At 42.1% G+C, this 14,840-nt stretch overlaps 1 protein-coding gene across 1 annotated transcript in view; it reads right to left on the reverse strand.

Annotated features, from left to right (window-relative positions):
• Positions 1–13,492, reverse strand: part of DIP2C (disco interacting protein 2 homolog C) — a 274,349-nt gene extending 260,857 nt beyond the window's left edge. The window contains exon 1 of the mRNA XM_064479267.1: positions 13,429–13,492. Coding sequence (XP_064335337.1) covers positions 13,429–13,465 — 37 coding nt within the window. The 5' untranslated portion in view covers positions 13,466–13,492. The remainder of the gene's footprint in view (positions 1–13,428) is intronic.
• Between the last annotated feature and the right edge of the window lie 1,348 nt (positions 13,493–14,840).

The following is a 14,840-nucleotide window of genomic DNA, read 5'->3' on the forward strand; positions in this document are numbered from 1 at the left end:
TATTAATTTTTGTGTATGTTGTTCGTAAGGGGTCTGATTTCTTTCCTCCCTTCCTTCCTCCTCCACTTCCTTTCTCCTCCTCCTCCACTGTTTGGTTACTCAACTGTCCCAATCCCATTTATGGAGAAATCCTGTCCCTGCCCACCGAGCTGGGCACAGCCTCTCCCAAGCTTTACCCGCCATGCGTCCGGGACACAGGAATCCATTTCCAGGTTTTCTGTCCTGACACACTGTGGTGACTCAGCGGCAGGGGTGATGTTGACACAGCAATCTTCCTGCCTCATTCAAGGGGGTCCCAGCCTCTTGGGTGCTTCGCAGTCCCACCCATATCCTAGAGGAAGCTTATCAAGCTACACTAAAGAATAAAGTGAACAGAAACCTGATGGAAGAGTGACTGAGGCTACTTGGAAACACGCATCAAAGAGGGAGACTCTGGACTATGGTGTTGTGTCCACCAGCTCACGGGCATTCTTACTTCGCCATTTCTTTTGACTCTTATAACGTCTCACGGTAAAGTTTAGTCGTTCTCCCTGTAAAGTTCTACTGTTAGACTTCTGAGTGACGTGTCTGGTGCTACTCTAATGGTATATTTTACAAGTGTTCATTTTTTGTTTCTTTCTTGACTATAGAAATACAATGCAACACAATATGCAACGTGTAGTATATTCAACAAGGCAAAGCGCACTCATTAGTTCTAGTGACTTGTCCACAGGTTGCTCTGGCTTTTCTACGTGCACAGTCACCTGTGAATAACCATAACTTAATTTCACATTCTTCATGATGTTTGTTTCTTCCAGTACTTACTGCCCTGGCTGAGACTCCCAGCAGAGGCAGTGGGTGGAGGGGGTGTTGCCCGTCCTCTGTTCACTGTCCGGCAAACTCTCTGCATCTCACCACGGAGTACGGTGCTCGCCGCAAGCCTTCCAGGGCTCCTTTATCAGATAAGGGAGTCCCTGTCTGTTCTTAGTTTGCTAATAAGTGTGCGTTCTTAAAAATTACAAATGCAGGGTGAACTCCACCAAACGCTTTTCGTGAGCCTCCGGAGGTGGTTGTACTGTTTTCCTCATTGAATTGTCAACACAGTAAATTTATTGACTGATTTTCTGCTGATAATCTACTTCTAAAACACGCCCATCTTGATGATGAGGCGTTTTCTCTTCATTCACTGAGTCCAGTTTGCTAACATTTTGGGGTAGGAGTTCTGTATCCACGGTCATCATGGAATCTTCCTTTCTGGTTACATCCTTGTCTGGTTTCCGTATCAAGTTTGTGCCAGTCTCATACAACCAGCCAGGGCGTGTTTCTTCCTTTCCTGTTTTCTGAGATCATTTGTGTGAGACCAGCGTTAATCCTGAAAGGCTTCCGAGACCTCAGCAGGCCCAGTGCCCCTCAGAGCAAGTCGTCAGCCGACTCCGGGGGACAGCCTGTCTCCCTGCCTCCTCTGCTTGGTGCGCAGCCATGGTGCTCTCCTGGGAGCCCGCAGGGGTTCAGCAGGCAAGGGGCTCATCTTGACGTGGGCATGTCCCCCACAAGGCTGACCTCACCGCTCCGGGACGGTCGGCTGTGTTGCCCTGCCTCCCCCGAACCTTCTCGTTTTCCGCCAGTAACTGACCCCAGAGGTCCTGCTGCCACAGATTCTTGGTGCTTTTGTGGCACACTCTTCCCCCAAATGCAGTCTTTTCATTCCATTTCCATTCAGCAGGAACATTCAGCCCAAGGACATCGTCAGACAGCAGAACCTCAGCTACCCTTGTCCGTCACGTCGGATAATCCTCGCGGGGTGGCGGGGGGGGGGACTTTCTTCCTTCTCTACCAAACAAATCAGCTGTACCCTAGAGGAAGGGGCGGCTTCACAGTCGGTCGCACATTCCACCCAGGTGGGCCCCAGCCACGAAACAAACTCAAGCTCACATTTAAACACTTCTTGAGTGAGCACAAGACTCAGTGTCCTTTTTAAATGAGTGAAATAGAAACTTAGTTTTCCATCTGTCTGACCCGAGGAAAGTCTTACAACAAATGTCTTCAAGATGCACATCTAAGAGGAACAGAACAAGAATCAGGAGCCCTGCTGAACAAATCAGAAGCACCAGCAAAGCCTGTGACCGCACACAAGCTCACGTGCTGCAAGGGGAGAGAGAACTTCCGGCTGAGCCTGCTTTTCGTCAACAAGCCGCTAAATTTTAGCTCTTTTCAATTTCAGGGTTTAGTGTTTATAACATTTGCAATTTTCAATGTTCTTTGAATAAAGAAAGACAAGATGATCTGAACCTCTGTTGCATTTTGTGGAGGGCACGCTGTACGTATCAGCTGCGGTAAAGCACCACTCTTTCCACTACAGGGGAAGACAGACCTTCAGTCTGGGCCCAAAGTCATTGTTACTTTAACAAAGAGAGAGACAGGAAGGAGACTCTCTGAAGTACATGCAGTGGATTGTATCACTCAAAACCCCATCTGCGGAGAACCTCTGTGTGAGCAGTTTACACCCCAGACAGCACACTGTCCACCGACTGCACCAATACCTAGGTGTTAGCCAGCAGGGATGCCAGAACGACTCATTCCAGTATCCAAACTTCCCAGGAAGTGGACAGGCGAGACTCCAGAACGTCTTGGCAGCTTTGACCATCACCGTCACCGGTAATTACACGTCTGGAAGCGGCTGCAGAGATCTGGCCTACATCCTGTCTCGGTGGTGCTCCCCTTAGGTACCTGGGAAGCAGAGAGCAAAAGGACCAGGGTGTAGGAGTGAAATTCAGGACTGCCTTTTTGTCACTGGCTCACAGACGTGCAGGTCTGAGTGGAGAAATTATCAGACAGCGCAGATGGAGGACGCTTGCTGGTGGTTCGAGAAGATGTGGGCTGGACCCTGTCCGTCCACGGCACCAGCATCAGCAGTCGCTGAAAGAGATTATCTTCACCCATAAGTTTACAGAGGCTTGAATTCATTCTCTGAACTTCCACTCAAATGTCACAATCATTTTTATGTTAAAAAGCAGGGGAAGCTTTTCTATTGTGATCAGAAATAAACTTCTTTTAAGTGTTTCACCCTCAGTACCACAGAAGTAAGAGTGGCATTTTGTGGAAACAAATAAAGAGATGGAAATACAGAGTCCTCAAGCGTAGCCCAGTGGGCACCGTGTGCAGATCACGGAAGGACTGAGCCCCGTCTGCCACTGGGCAGGGCCACCTCCTCACTGGCCCTGACTCCATGACGGGTAATCTGAGCTTCGGTTTGTTCCTGGCCTGAGGTTGGCTCTGGCTGTCGTGGGCCCACATGTCTCTGGAAGACCAGCCTGGGCTTCTCCCCACGTGTCTGGACACCAGAAGTCCAAGATGGAGCATGAGCCCTGCCCCAGGTCAGGGGTCCCACTGGCTTGTCCCGATGTGGGCAGGAGGGGTCCCACAGGACAGGGGTGCAGGTGGGAGTGGCTCACTGAGATGGGCCTTTTCCTGAAGATCCCATCCCTGCAGTGCAGAGAAGGGCTCAGTGTGCTGCTTTGACTAGACCAGGACCCTCTGTAATTTTCTGGGACATTGTCACAAACTGCGACGTCCACGGGGAGTGGAACGGACAGATGACTGGACAGAGATGTGGTAGATACATGCAATGGAATATTATTTGGTCATGAAAGGAGCCAAATCTTGCCATTTGTGACAACACAGATGGACCTTGAGGGTATTATGCTCAGTGAAGTAAGTCAGACAGAGAATGGCAAATACTGCATGATCTCACTTCTATGTGGAAGTAAAAAAGCTTATGGAAGCAGAAATCGGATTTGTGGTTATCAGAGGTGGAGGCTGGGGGCGAGGGGAGTTTGGAGGAAGTTGGTCAAAATGTACAAATATCCAGTAATAAGGTGAATTAAATACGAGGAGTGTAGTGCACAGTGTGGTGTGTTATATATGAAAGATGTTAAAAGAGAAGATCCTAAACGTTCTCATCACAAGGGTGTTTGTAACTATACGAGGAAATGGATGTTGAATAAATTAACTGTGATAACCATTTCGTAACATATTTGTGTTAAGTCATTGTGCTGTACATCGTAAACTTACACAGTGCTGGAGGTCAACTATATTCAGTAAGATTGGAAATAAACTTACAAATCAACTGGGAAAAAAATAGTTATTTGTCTTATTTGCTTTTAAGTGTAATAGTAACTCATGGTCATTATTAAAAGTCACTCCCCTAAATACAGCTTCTCAGAATTTACAGATGTTTTTTTCTTTCCATTTCTCTATAATTTTACAATTGTATTTTTTATATGTTATTATATTATGCTTACTTCTTGGCAACATTTTTTTACTTAAGATATTAAACATTTTTCCATACCAACTTATATAAATCCACTTTATTCTTTTGAATAGCTACATGATGTTCTCTTAGTAAGACATAATTTATTTAATCATTTCCTACTGATAAAAATTTAGAATAGCTAAACAATTTTCCTGTAACAAATAATGCCTTCATGGATGTCTTGCAAAGCCATCAGTTCTTCTGTTTTTTTCCCAGAAATATAATTGCTGGGTTGAGGGTTATGCATTTTAAAAATCTTGATGTGTTAGGCCTATTGCCTTCTGATTCAGTTATCTCCTTCTCCAGCAATGCTGCATAACCAAACCTCACAAGCCTTACATTTAATAATCTAATAACGACTGCCTCTTGATCCTGTGACCCCTCCTTGCGCTGCTGGTCTTGGCTGGCCCACCTGTGTGTCTGCATTCAGGCTGAGTAGGGGATGCGGGGCGGCCCTGGCTGGGAGGTAGGGTCCTCTGCTCTGCTCAGACATGTCCTGTCCTCCAGCAGAGCAGCCCGGCACGTTCTCCTGGTACATTCCCCCAGTACGGGGAGGGGGCAGAGAGAGAGGCACATGCCTTTCATGTCCCTGCTTGCACTCTGCGAACACCCCAGGGGCTGCTGCAAGTCACAGGGCTGAGCCTGGACTCAGGATGGGAGGGAACCACCAGGTCGTGAGGCAAGGGGCTGATTTAGGGAGGGGTGCAGAACTGAGGACGTCTGAGCTACCCACCAGCCACACCCTCCAAAGAGTGGGAGCTCACTGACCGTCCTTCCAACATCAGATGAGAACCTTTATTTCACCACAGGCTTACTAACATTGGATGTTATCAATTTTAAAACTCTATGCTAACCTGGGAGGCAAAATACTACATTAATCATGGCTTTCATTTTACTTCCTGCGCCAGCAGTGGGGCGTGTCCATTTCCATACGTACACTGGCTATTTGCATTTCTTCTGTGAATCGCCTCTGCATATGCTTTTTCCATTTCTCCATTGGTCTCATTTTAAGAAAATATTTTAATATTTTCTTCAAAAAAGCAAGGTCTCAATTTTCCTTTCCTAGACCACTATTTTATTCATAAAGTTGAAATGGAGGATAAAACAGGTAATTCAAGCAAATAAAATCTTTACTTTGCACTCAATTATCTGGATATTCCCAGGGCAAATTTTGATATGAATAATCTTCATAATTTCTTTAATTCTCTGCTTTACTTTCCAGTTTCAGCCAAGAAAAAATTAGATTATTTCCATTGTACTTTGGAGAATTAAAAAATGAAACACGGTTCCACTTTGTCCTTAACAAAACAAAAAAATCTAATACTAGAAATCAACCCCACCTTTCTAGACTCAGCAGGTGTTTTTAACAAAGCCTTTCTTACTGTTTTTTGCCTAAAATCTTCCAAAGCTTTCTATTGGGCAGACACTCTTCTTGGTTATTTTGGTTGAACTGATGAGTCCAGTTGTGGAAGAAAAGAGGGCTCTCAGGTCAGCTCTGTTCAGCCTCCTGAAAACATTGCCCCATCCTCAGGAAGGTCGGCAGGACCCCGGGACGGGCAGTGGGATGCCAGCCAAGGGTTCAACCAAGAAGACAGGCTATTCCAGTAAGAGAAATAAAAATGATAAAGGTACAGTCATTATTTACAGAAGCTACAATTACCCCTCTGGAAATTAAAAAGAAATAAAATTAAAGTTAAATTCTTGGAAAAGTGGCTGCACATAAATTCAAGTTTTAGATTTCAGTAACAGGCCTATATACACTAGCAACAATGATAAATTAGAAAACGTGGAAAGAGAGAGATGTGTGTGCTACCATTTTTGACAGGATCTAAAAAAATGAAAGTCTTTGAAAAGTTTAAAGAAAAGGGTGAATGGCATATGTGACAACTACACAGTATTTTTATGAGATAAGGAAGGCCCTCCATTTCTAATAATGACTAAAAATACTAATATTCATGACTGCTGGACCACACACTTGCAGGGAACAACTACAACATCCAGACATCACACAAAGGCAGCTGCCTGCAGGTCCAGAGAAGCCCATGGATTCAGGGGTGTCCACCCCAGAGAAGAGCACTTGTATAGGTCAGTGCCTATCTCTGTAGCTCTTAGACAGGACCAGACACGATAGGCCTCGTGCACAGGGCCCCACAGGGGCTGGTGGTGAAGGCATGGATAATCAGACAGCAGAATCCAGAGACCATGACCTCCAGAGGGAGCGAGGGAGAGACTCCTATAAGGGAAATCCAGAGAGGGGATCCCCAAGTCCTGTCTGTCTCTGAGCTACACACATGTGGGGCAGACTCTGAGAACAACCACTCAGGAGCAAAGATCTGAGCAAGGCAGGTTCTGCAGCCCCACAGGACAGCTGTCTTCTAAACCTGAGAACCAACAGAGGAAAGGAGCAGAAGCCTGAGTCTTCACAGCTTAATGTTTTGAATGTCCACAATTTCCAAAATTATCTTACAAACAAACAGAAAACTCAGGGAAGTGGAACTCATCCTCCAGAGAACAGAAAATAAATTGATATCAAGCCTGAGATGACTCAGATTTGTAACTAACAGGCAAAGATTTTAAAGTAGATATTATAACTATCATCAGTGAAATAAAACATGTTCACTGAGAAACGGAAATGACAAAAAAGGAACCAAAAGAAAATTTCTAGAACTGAAAAAACTTAAATAAAAAATTTACTGGACGGACTTAACAGCCAAATGGAGTTGACAGGAGAAAGAATAAGCAAAACTCGATCAATAAACAGAAATGACACAGTGACAAGAACCAAGAGCATAAGGATTGATTTAAAAAAGATGGAATCCTGAGGGACCTATTAGGTGAGATCAAACAGTCTCGCACGTGTACAACTGAAGACCAAGAAGGAGAAGAGAAAGAATGGGACGGGGAAAGTATTTGAGGAAACAATGGCTGAATTTTTTCATCTTATAAAAGACATAACTTTACAGATTTAAGATGTTCAGTACAGCCAAGCTGGACAAATATAAGAAGGTCATCCTGAGGCTCTTCACAGTCAAACTACTGAAGCTGAACTGGAGACTAACTTGTGAAAGGACGGAAAAACATAACACATTAAATACGGGGATGATAATTCAGTTATTGGCTGATGTTTCCTCAAATGTGAATGAGGCCAGGAAAAAGGAAGCTGTTGACCCAGAATTCTCTAGTGAAAATATCCTTCAAGAATCAAGGCAAAGTTAAGTTTATTTTTGCAAATAGGCAGCTGGGAACTTCCGATTTCAAGCTCCTCTTCAAATTCGCCACTCTGTCTTAACGAAAAGTAAAAAACCGAACAGAATGAAAAATCAGCAACTGTTCTTGAATCTGAAAGAGAGGAAATAACACTGGGCAAACCGCTGCCCCCAAGACTGGAGAGACGTACCAGCACAGAGAATCACAGTTACTGAGCAGGAACCCAGGGCAGACAACACCATGGGGAACAATGAGGGTAGGAAAACCTGAATGTAATTGATGAATTCCTGGAGGCTCTGTGGGGACCCAACCATAGGGACTCCACACTTTGTGAGCTTTATCCCCAGGATCTCTACCAGGCTCCCCTGGTGAGTATCTGAGGGAGCTCCCCTCAGGTCTCCAGCAGAGAAAGGGGGAAAGAACCACTTTAAAATACTCAAGAGCACCATGTTCCCTTAACAAGGCCCGCCCTCAGGGAAAACTAGTTAATCTGAGACTAACCTGCTGGAGTATCATCAGAGCCTAACTGACCTAGGGAAGGGGAAACGCACTCCAGTCTACTCTACCCATCCTGTCCCACCTACAGGAGGACAAAGAGGGAGAAACACTTGTGAAGTTCACAGCCCAGAGGCACAGGCTTCACTAAAGGATCTAGACCCAAGCATAGGACTACAGAACGCTTCCTCTCCCCCCACGCCTCACCACCACATCACCAGCAGCCTATCTGCAGCAGTTCCTGTTAATCAGTACAATTTGTTCAGACACCAAGAAAAAACTATGAGACAAAGGCAAAAACACACAATTGGAAGAAACAGAGCAAACATCAGAACCAGACATGGCAGGATGTTAGAATTATCAGACTGGGAATTTAAAATAACTATGATTAACATGCCATGGGGTTCAAATTGGATAAAGTAGACAGCATGCAAGAACAGATGGGCGATGTAAGCAGAGAGATGGAAATCCTAAGAAAAAGCCAAAAAGAAACACTAGAGATCAGAAACACTGGAATGAAGAATGCCTTTGATGTTCTCATTAGTGTGTGTGTGTGTGTGTGTGTGTGTGTGTGTGTGTGTGTGAGAGAGAGAGAGAGAGAGAGAGAGATAAATGCAAAATCCTCAACAAAATGTTAGCAAATTGAATAAAAACATGATTTAAAAGATTATATACCACAACCCAGTGGGATTTATCTCAGGTATGCAAGACTGGTCCACTACTCACAAATCAATTAATGTAATCTAGCACATGAATAGTCTTAAAAAGAAAAATCATTGGTCAGATCAATGGATACAGGAAAAGAATTTGACAAAATCCAACACCCATTCATGATAAAAACTCTCAGTAAACTAAGAATAGAGGGAAACTTTCTTGACTTGATAAAGGCTCTCTATAAAAAAAACCTATGGCTAATGTCATACTTAATGGTGAGAAACTTGAAGCTTTCCCACTAAGCTCAGGTACAAGGCAAGGATGTCCCCTTCCACTACTCTTCTACATCATACTGAAAATCCTTGCAAATGTAGCAAGTCGAGAAAAGGAAAGGAAAGGAAAGATACACAGTTTGGGAAGGAAAAAATAAAACTGTCTTTGTTTGCAGATGGCATGACTGTCTACATAGAAAGACAGTCCAAAAGGATCAACAACAATGAAGAATCTCCTGGAAGTAATAAGTGATTGTAGCAACACTGTAAGATACAAGGCTAATATGCAAAAGTCAGTTGTAGGGGGAAGGGTGTGGCTCAAGTGGTAGAGCACATGCTTAGCATGCACGAGGTCCTGGGTTCAATCCCCAGAACCTCCACTAAAAGTAAACAAACCTAATTACCTCCCCCTACCAAAATAAAATAATTAAATGATAAATAAATATTTTTTTAAAAAGTCAATTGTTTTCCTGTATGTCAACAATGAACAAGTGAAACCTGAAATTAAAAAAAAAAAAATTTACATTAGAAACACCCAAACTGAAATACTTAGGTACAAATACAATGAAATTTATAACCATAACACTCTGATGAATAAATCAAAGAACTAAGCAGAAAATATTCCATGTTCATGGATAGGAAGATGCAATATTGTCAGGATGTCAGTTTTCCCCAGCTTGATCTACAGATTCAATCAATCCCAATCAAAATACCAGCAGGTTATTTTGTGAATATCAACAAACTAATTCTAAATTTTATAGAGACCCAGAAAGGACAGCACATTGCTGAAGGAGAAGAACAAAGTTGTAGGACTGACGTCACCAGACTTCAAGATTTATTATAAAGCTACAATAATCAAAACAGTGTAATGTTGGTGAAAGAGTAGACAGATAGGTCGACGGAGCAGAATGGAGAGCCAGGAGTAGACCCACATGAATACAGTCAGCCCACCTTTGATGAAGGAGCAAGGCGACACAAGCAGTGAAGACAGTGTCTTCAACAAGTGGTGCTGAAATACTGTGGACGTACACACTCAAAAATTTTAATCTAGACACCAGTCTTACACCTTTCATTAAAAAGTAACTCAAAGGGATCATAGACCTCCATGTAAAAGGCAAAACTATAAAATTCCCAGAAGGTAACAAGGGAGAGAACCTAGGTGACCCTGGGGATGGTGATGCCTTTTTTGAAGGTGATGCCTTTTTTGATACAACACCAACGACACGATATATCAAAGCAATAATTGATAAGCTGGACTTCATTGAAATTTAAAACTGCTTTGTGAAAGACAATAACAAGAGAATTAGAAGACAAGCCACAGACTGGGAGAAAATATTTGTGAAAGACGTATCTAATAAAGGACTCTTGTTCAAAATATACAAGAACCCTTAAAACTCAACAATAAGAAAACAAACAGAAGTGGGTCAAAGACCTGAGGAGACATCTCATCAAAGAAGATACTCAAACAGCAAATAAGCATATGAAAACATGCTCCACATCATACGTCATCAGAGAAATGCAAATTAAAATGACATAACACTATGTACCTTTTAGAACGTCCCAAAATCCAGAACACTGACAACACCAAATGCTGACAAGTATGGGGAGCAACACAACCCTCACTCGTTGCTGGTGGGAATGCAAAATGGTGCAGCCACTTTGGAAGACAATTTGGCAGTTTACTACAAAACTAAACATACTCTTTCTTACCATACGATCCAGCAATTGTGCTCCCTGGTATTTACCCAGATCAGTTGAAAACTTACGTCCTCACAAAAACCTGCACATGGATCTATAGCAGCTTTATTCATAATTGCCAAAACTCGTACAGCCACTTTGGAAGACAATTTGGCGGTTTCTTACAAAACTGAACACACTCTTGCCATGTGATCCAGCAATTATACCCCATGGTATTTACCCAAAGGAGTTGAAAATATATGTCCACACAAAAACCTGCACATGGATTTGTAGCAGCTTTGTTTATAACAGCCCAAACTTGGAAGCCACCAAGATGTCCTATAGTAGGTGAGTGGATAAATAAACCATGGCACATACAGACGTTGAATACTATTGAGTGCTAAAAACAAATGTGCTATCCAGCCATGAAAAGACCTCAGGACACTGTAAGTGTATATTACTAAGTGAAAGAAGCCAATCTGGAAAATTACGGACTGTATGGTTTCAAATTTATGACATTCTGGAAAAGGTATAACTATGGAGAAAGTAAAAATATCAGTGGTTTCCAAGGACTGGGCATGGACAGGGGTGAGTAGGTGGAACACAAGGGACTTTTAGGGCAGTGACACTACTCTGTAAGATACTATAATTGTGGACACACGTCACAATACATCTGTCCAAACACATAGAACATATGACACCAGAGTGAACCCCAAGGTAAACTTTGACCTCTGGGTGATTGTGACGTGTCTGTGGAGGTGCATCCTTGGTAAACACACACCTGCATTAAAAGTCCCACTCTGGTGAGTGGTGTTTGTAATGGGAGGGACCATGTAGGTGTGGCGTCAGGGGGTTTGTGGAAATTTCTGTACCTTCCTCTCAATATTAATGTAAACCTTAAACTACTCCAAAATATAAAGTGTTAAAAAAGAATCAAAACAAAATACCTTCTCATATAACAGAAAATACTTTGTTACCAGCAAACTAATACCACAAGCAATGTGAAAGTAAGTGCTTCAGAATGAAAGGAGTTGATGTCAGATGGAAACTTGGACTGTCAGAAGTGAACGAAGAGCATAAGAAATGGTACTTATCTGGCCAAATACAAATATGTTTTATTTGCCTTTAATTTATTTATACTACATATGACTATTTAAAGCAAACACTATAACATACTTTGTGGAGTTCATAATGTGTATAGATAAAATATATTTTACATCTATAGCATAAAGAATGTGGGGTGGGAGAAGTATGGACCTATAATTGCAAGATTTCTACATTTTATGTGATTTATTAAAATAGCAACTGTAATTAGAATGTGAAAAGTTACAAGTGTAAAATACAGGTTTCTCTTTTAACGGAGTAAGCACATTGCTCCTTGTCTCTCCACTACATGCAGCCTTACGTATAAAAAACAAAACCTGAATACAATGCGTGGAGCAAATAATTGAGGTCCCTGAAGATAAACAGTAGCAGGCAGACTGGAGAAGAGCAGAGTTTGAAATATCACCAAACTAGCAGTGAGTTTACCGTATTTTTCCTTCAGTGTGATCTAGCCTAGACTCAGTGTAGTGTAAAATCCTGAGCACAGAGTACGGGACAGAGGCTCCAGAAGAGGCTGCCCAGTTCTGGGCTGAGTAATGGGAAAGGATCTCCTAACACTCAGAAATCTCCCATTTTTCCTTCCATCCATTCATGCCCATCCCAGTCTCTAAGCTACATTGTAGTAGCAGCATGTGCAACAACAATGATCAAGGTCTGCCCACAGGAGCTAGAAACTGGAGGGAGCAGAACCACCCTCTCCACTTGGAGGAGCTGTGGTGGAAAGAGGGAAGCATGTATCACTGCTTGCTTTCTCTCTCCTCTGGTCGGTTGGGCCTGGACACATGATCAGCTGCATGAAGCATAAGCAGAGGAAGGTAGGTGAAGCCCCAGTTTCTGGCTGAGGAATTGAAGTAGGGAGCTTCAGGGAGCTTGAAAAGTACCAGGGAACTTGTGGAGAAGTAGGATCTCAGGAAAGTGAATCCATAAAGTTGTTTATGAGCATCTGGGATCACCCTTGAAGTGTGCGTGCATAGATCCGACCTTAAACATATATACAACTTCCATAGGATTTAAAGAGGACCTAGAGTCCCATAACATGATATTCAAATTATCCATGATACAATCCAAAATTACTGGACATAAGAACCAGTAAAATCTCAAGTTGGATGGGGGGGTGACAATCAACAGACAATGATGCTGAGATGACACAGGTGTTGGTATTACTTGACAAGACTTTAAAGCAATAAAAATACTCCAGGAAATAAGAGTCAATGCTCTTGAAAGAAAACACAGAAAGTGAGAGAAAAGAAGTAGAAGACATAGTTAAAAACTAAATGGAAAATTTATAACTGAAAAGTACAGTCATGGAAAATTTAAGACAGTCTCAATAGCAGAGTGGAAATGATGGGAGGAAGAAGACAGTGCAGCTGAAGAAGGATCAATAGAAACTATTCAATCTGAACAGTGGAGTGAAGAGATTGAAAAGAAAATGACATTTTCAGGGACTTACGTGGCAACATCAAAATGTCTAACATTTATGCCACCAGAGTCCCAGGAGAGATGAAAGAGTGTGGTGCAGAAAAGGCATTTGAAGAACAGTGGCTGGAAAATTCTGACATTTGACAAAAGACAAAAACTTCCATGTCTTTTGAGTTTTAAGAGACTCAGTGAACACCAAATAAGAGAAGTCTAAAGAAACACACGCTCAACCACAGCATAATTACACAGCTGAAAACTAAAGACAAAAAAACTTTGAAAGCAACCAAAGTAAAATGACACATTACTCACAGGGGAACGCAGATTCAAATGAGTGCAGATTTCTCATCAGAAACCATGGAGGCCAGAAGAAAGTGAAGCATTTTTTTTTTTAAATCCTGGAAGAAAAGAACAGTCAACTCAGAATTCTATATCCAGTGAAAAATATCCTTCAAGAACCAAGATGAAATAACCATATTCCCAGAGGAAGCAAAATTAAGAGAATTCATTGCCAATAGGTCTGTTACAAAATAAATTTTAAAGGGAGTTTCTTTAGACAGAAGGAAAATGAAACTATAAAGAACCTTGGAACATCTGGGCAAATATTACAGACTGTTCTCCTCTTGAGTCCTTGGCAGTATGTTTGGCAGTTGAAAGCAAAAATTAAAACATTGTCTGATTGGTTTCTCAGTGTATAGATGTAATATATAAAACAACTGCAGCATAAAGGGTGGAAGGGGTAAAGAAACCTACATGGTGATGAGGGTTCCACATTCCATTTGAAGTGGTAAAATGGTTGTTACAGCTTGACTGTGAAAGTTAAATATGTGTATTCTAGTCCCTAGAGCATTCCTTAAGGAGAGGAAACTATACAAAGAGATAAAACCACACTGGATAAAATAAATATTAAAATGTTCAAATAAGAAACAAGAAAGCAGGGAAGGGGAAAACAGGAACAGAAACCAGAAGGAACAAGCAGAAAACAACTAATAAAATCTTGACCTAAATCCAAGCATATCAATAATGACATTAAACATAAATCACCTAAGTACACCAATTAAAAGACAGAAATTTTTAGAATATAGGAAAAAATGACCTAACCATATGCTGCCTACAAGAAATTAACTTCCAATATATTGATATAGTAAGTTTAAGGGTAGAAGAATGGAAATCATATGGTATGAAAATGCCAATCAAAATAAAGCTGGAAAGTGACATCAGTAAAATGGTGGAGTAGGCAGAACCAAGTTTGCATCCTCCCGAAGAAACACTGAAAAACCAGCAGATACTGCTTGAAAACACTACAAGTCGGACTATCAACACACAGACATTTGGGGCAATTCCTCATTCAATGTCCTCATTTAAGTGCAGCTGTGCATATGGAGGAATTTAGAACACAGTGCAAATGCCCAGGCAAGATGCATGCTCAGAAAAGACCTGAGGAGACCCTAAATGTTCACCTTGGGCTTGTTCTTTACAAGCACGGCTAATAGTTGAACAAGAGTCCTGGCACAGAACCAATTTTCAAAGATTGTTAGAGGTCTGTCTGTCTGTCTCTGCATCTCTTTGACTCTCTATCTCTCTGTCTCTGTCTCTGTCACTCTTTCTGTATCTCCGTCCTCCACCTATGTTTTTGTTCATGTTCTTACTTCCTGGAATTCCAGGAAATCTCTGTCAAAACACTAGCTGAACACAGCTGAGGATCAAAGACTTCAGCATACACA

Source organism: Camelus dromedarius, chromosome 26, assembly GCF_036321535.1.
Source record: "Camelus dromedarius isolate mCamDro1 chromosome 26, mCamDro1.pat, whole genome shotgun sequence".
Lineage (NCBI taxonomy): Eukaryota > Metazoa > Chordata > Mammalia > Artiodactyla > Camelidae > Camelus > Camelus dromedarius.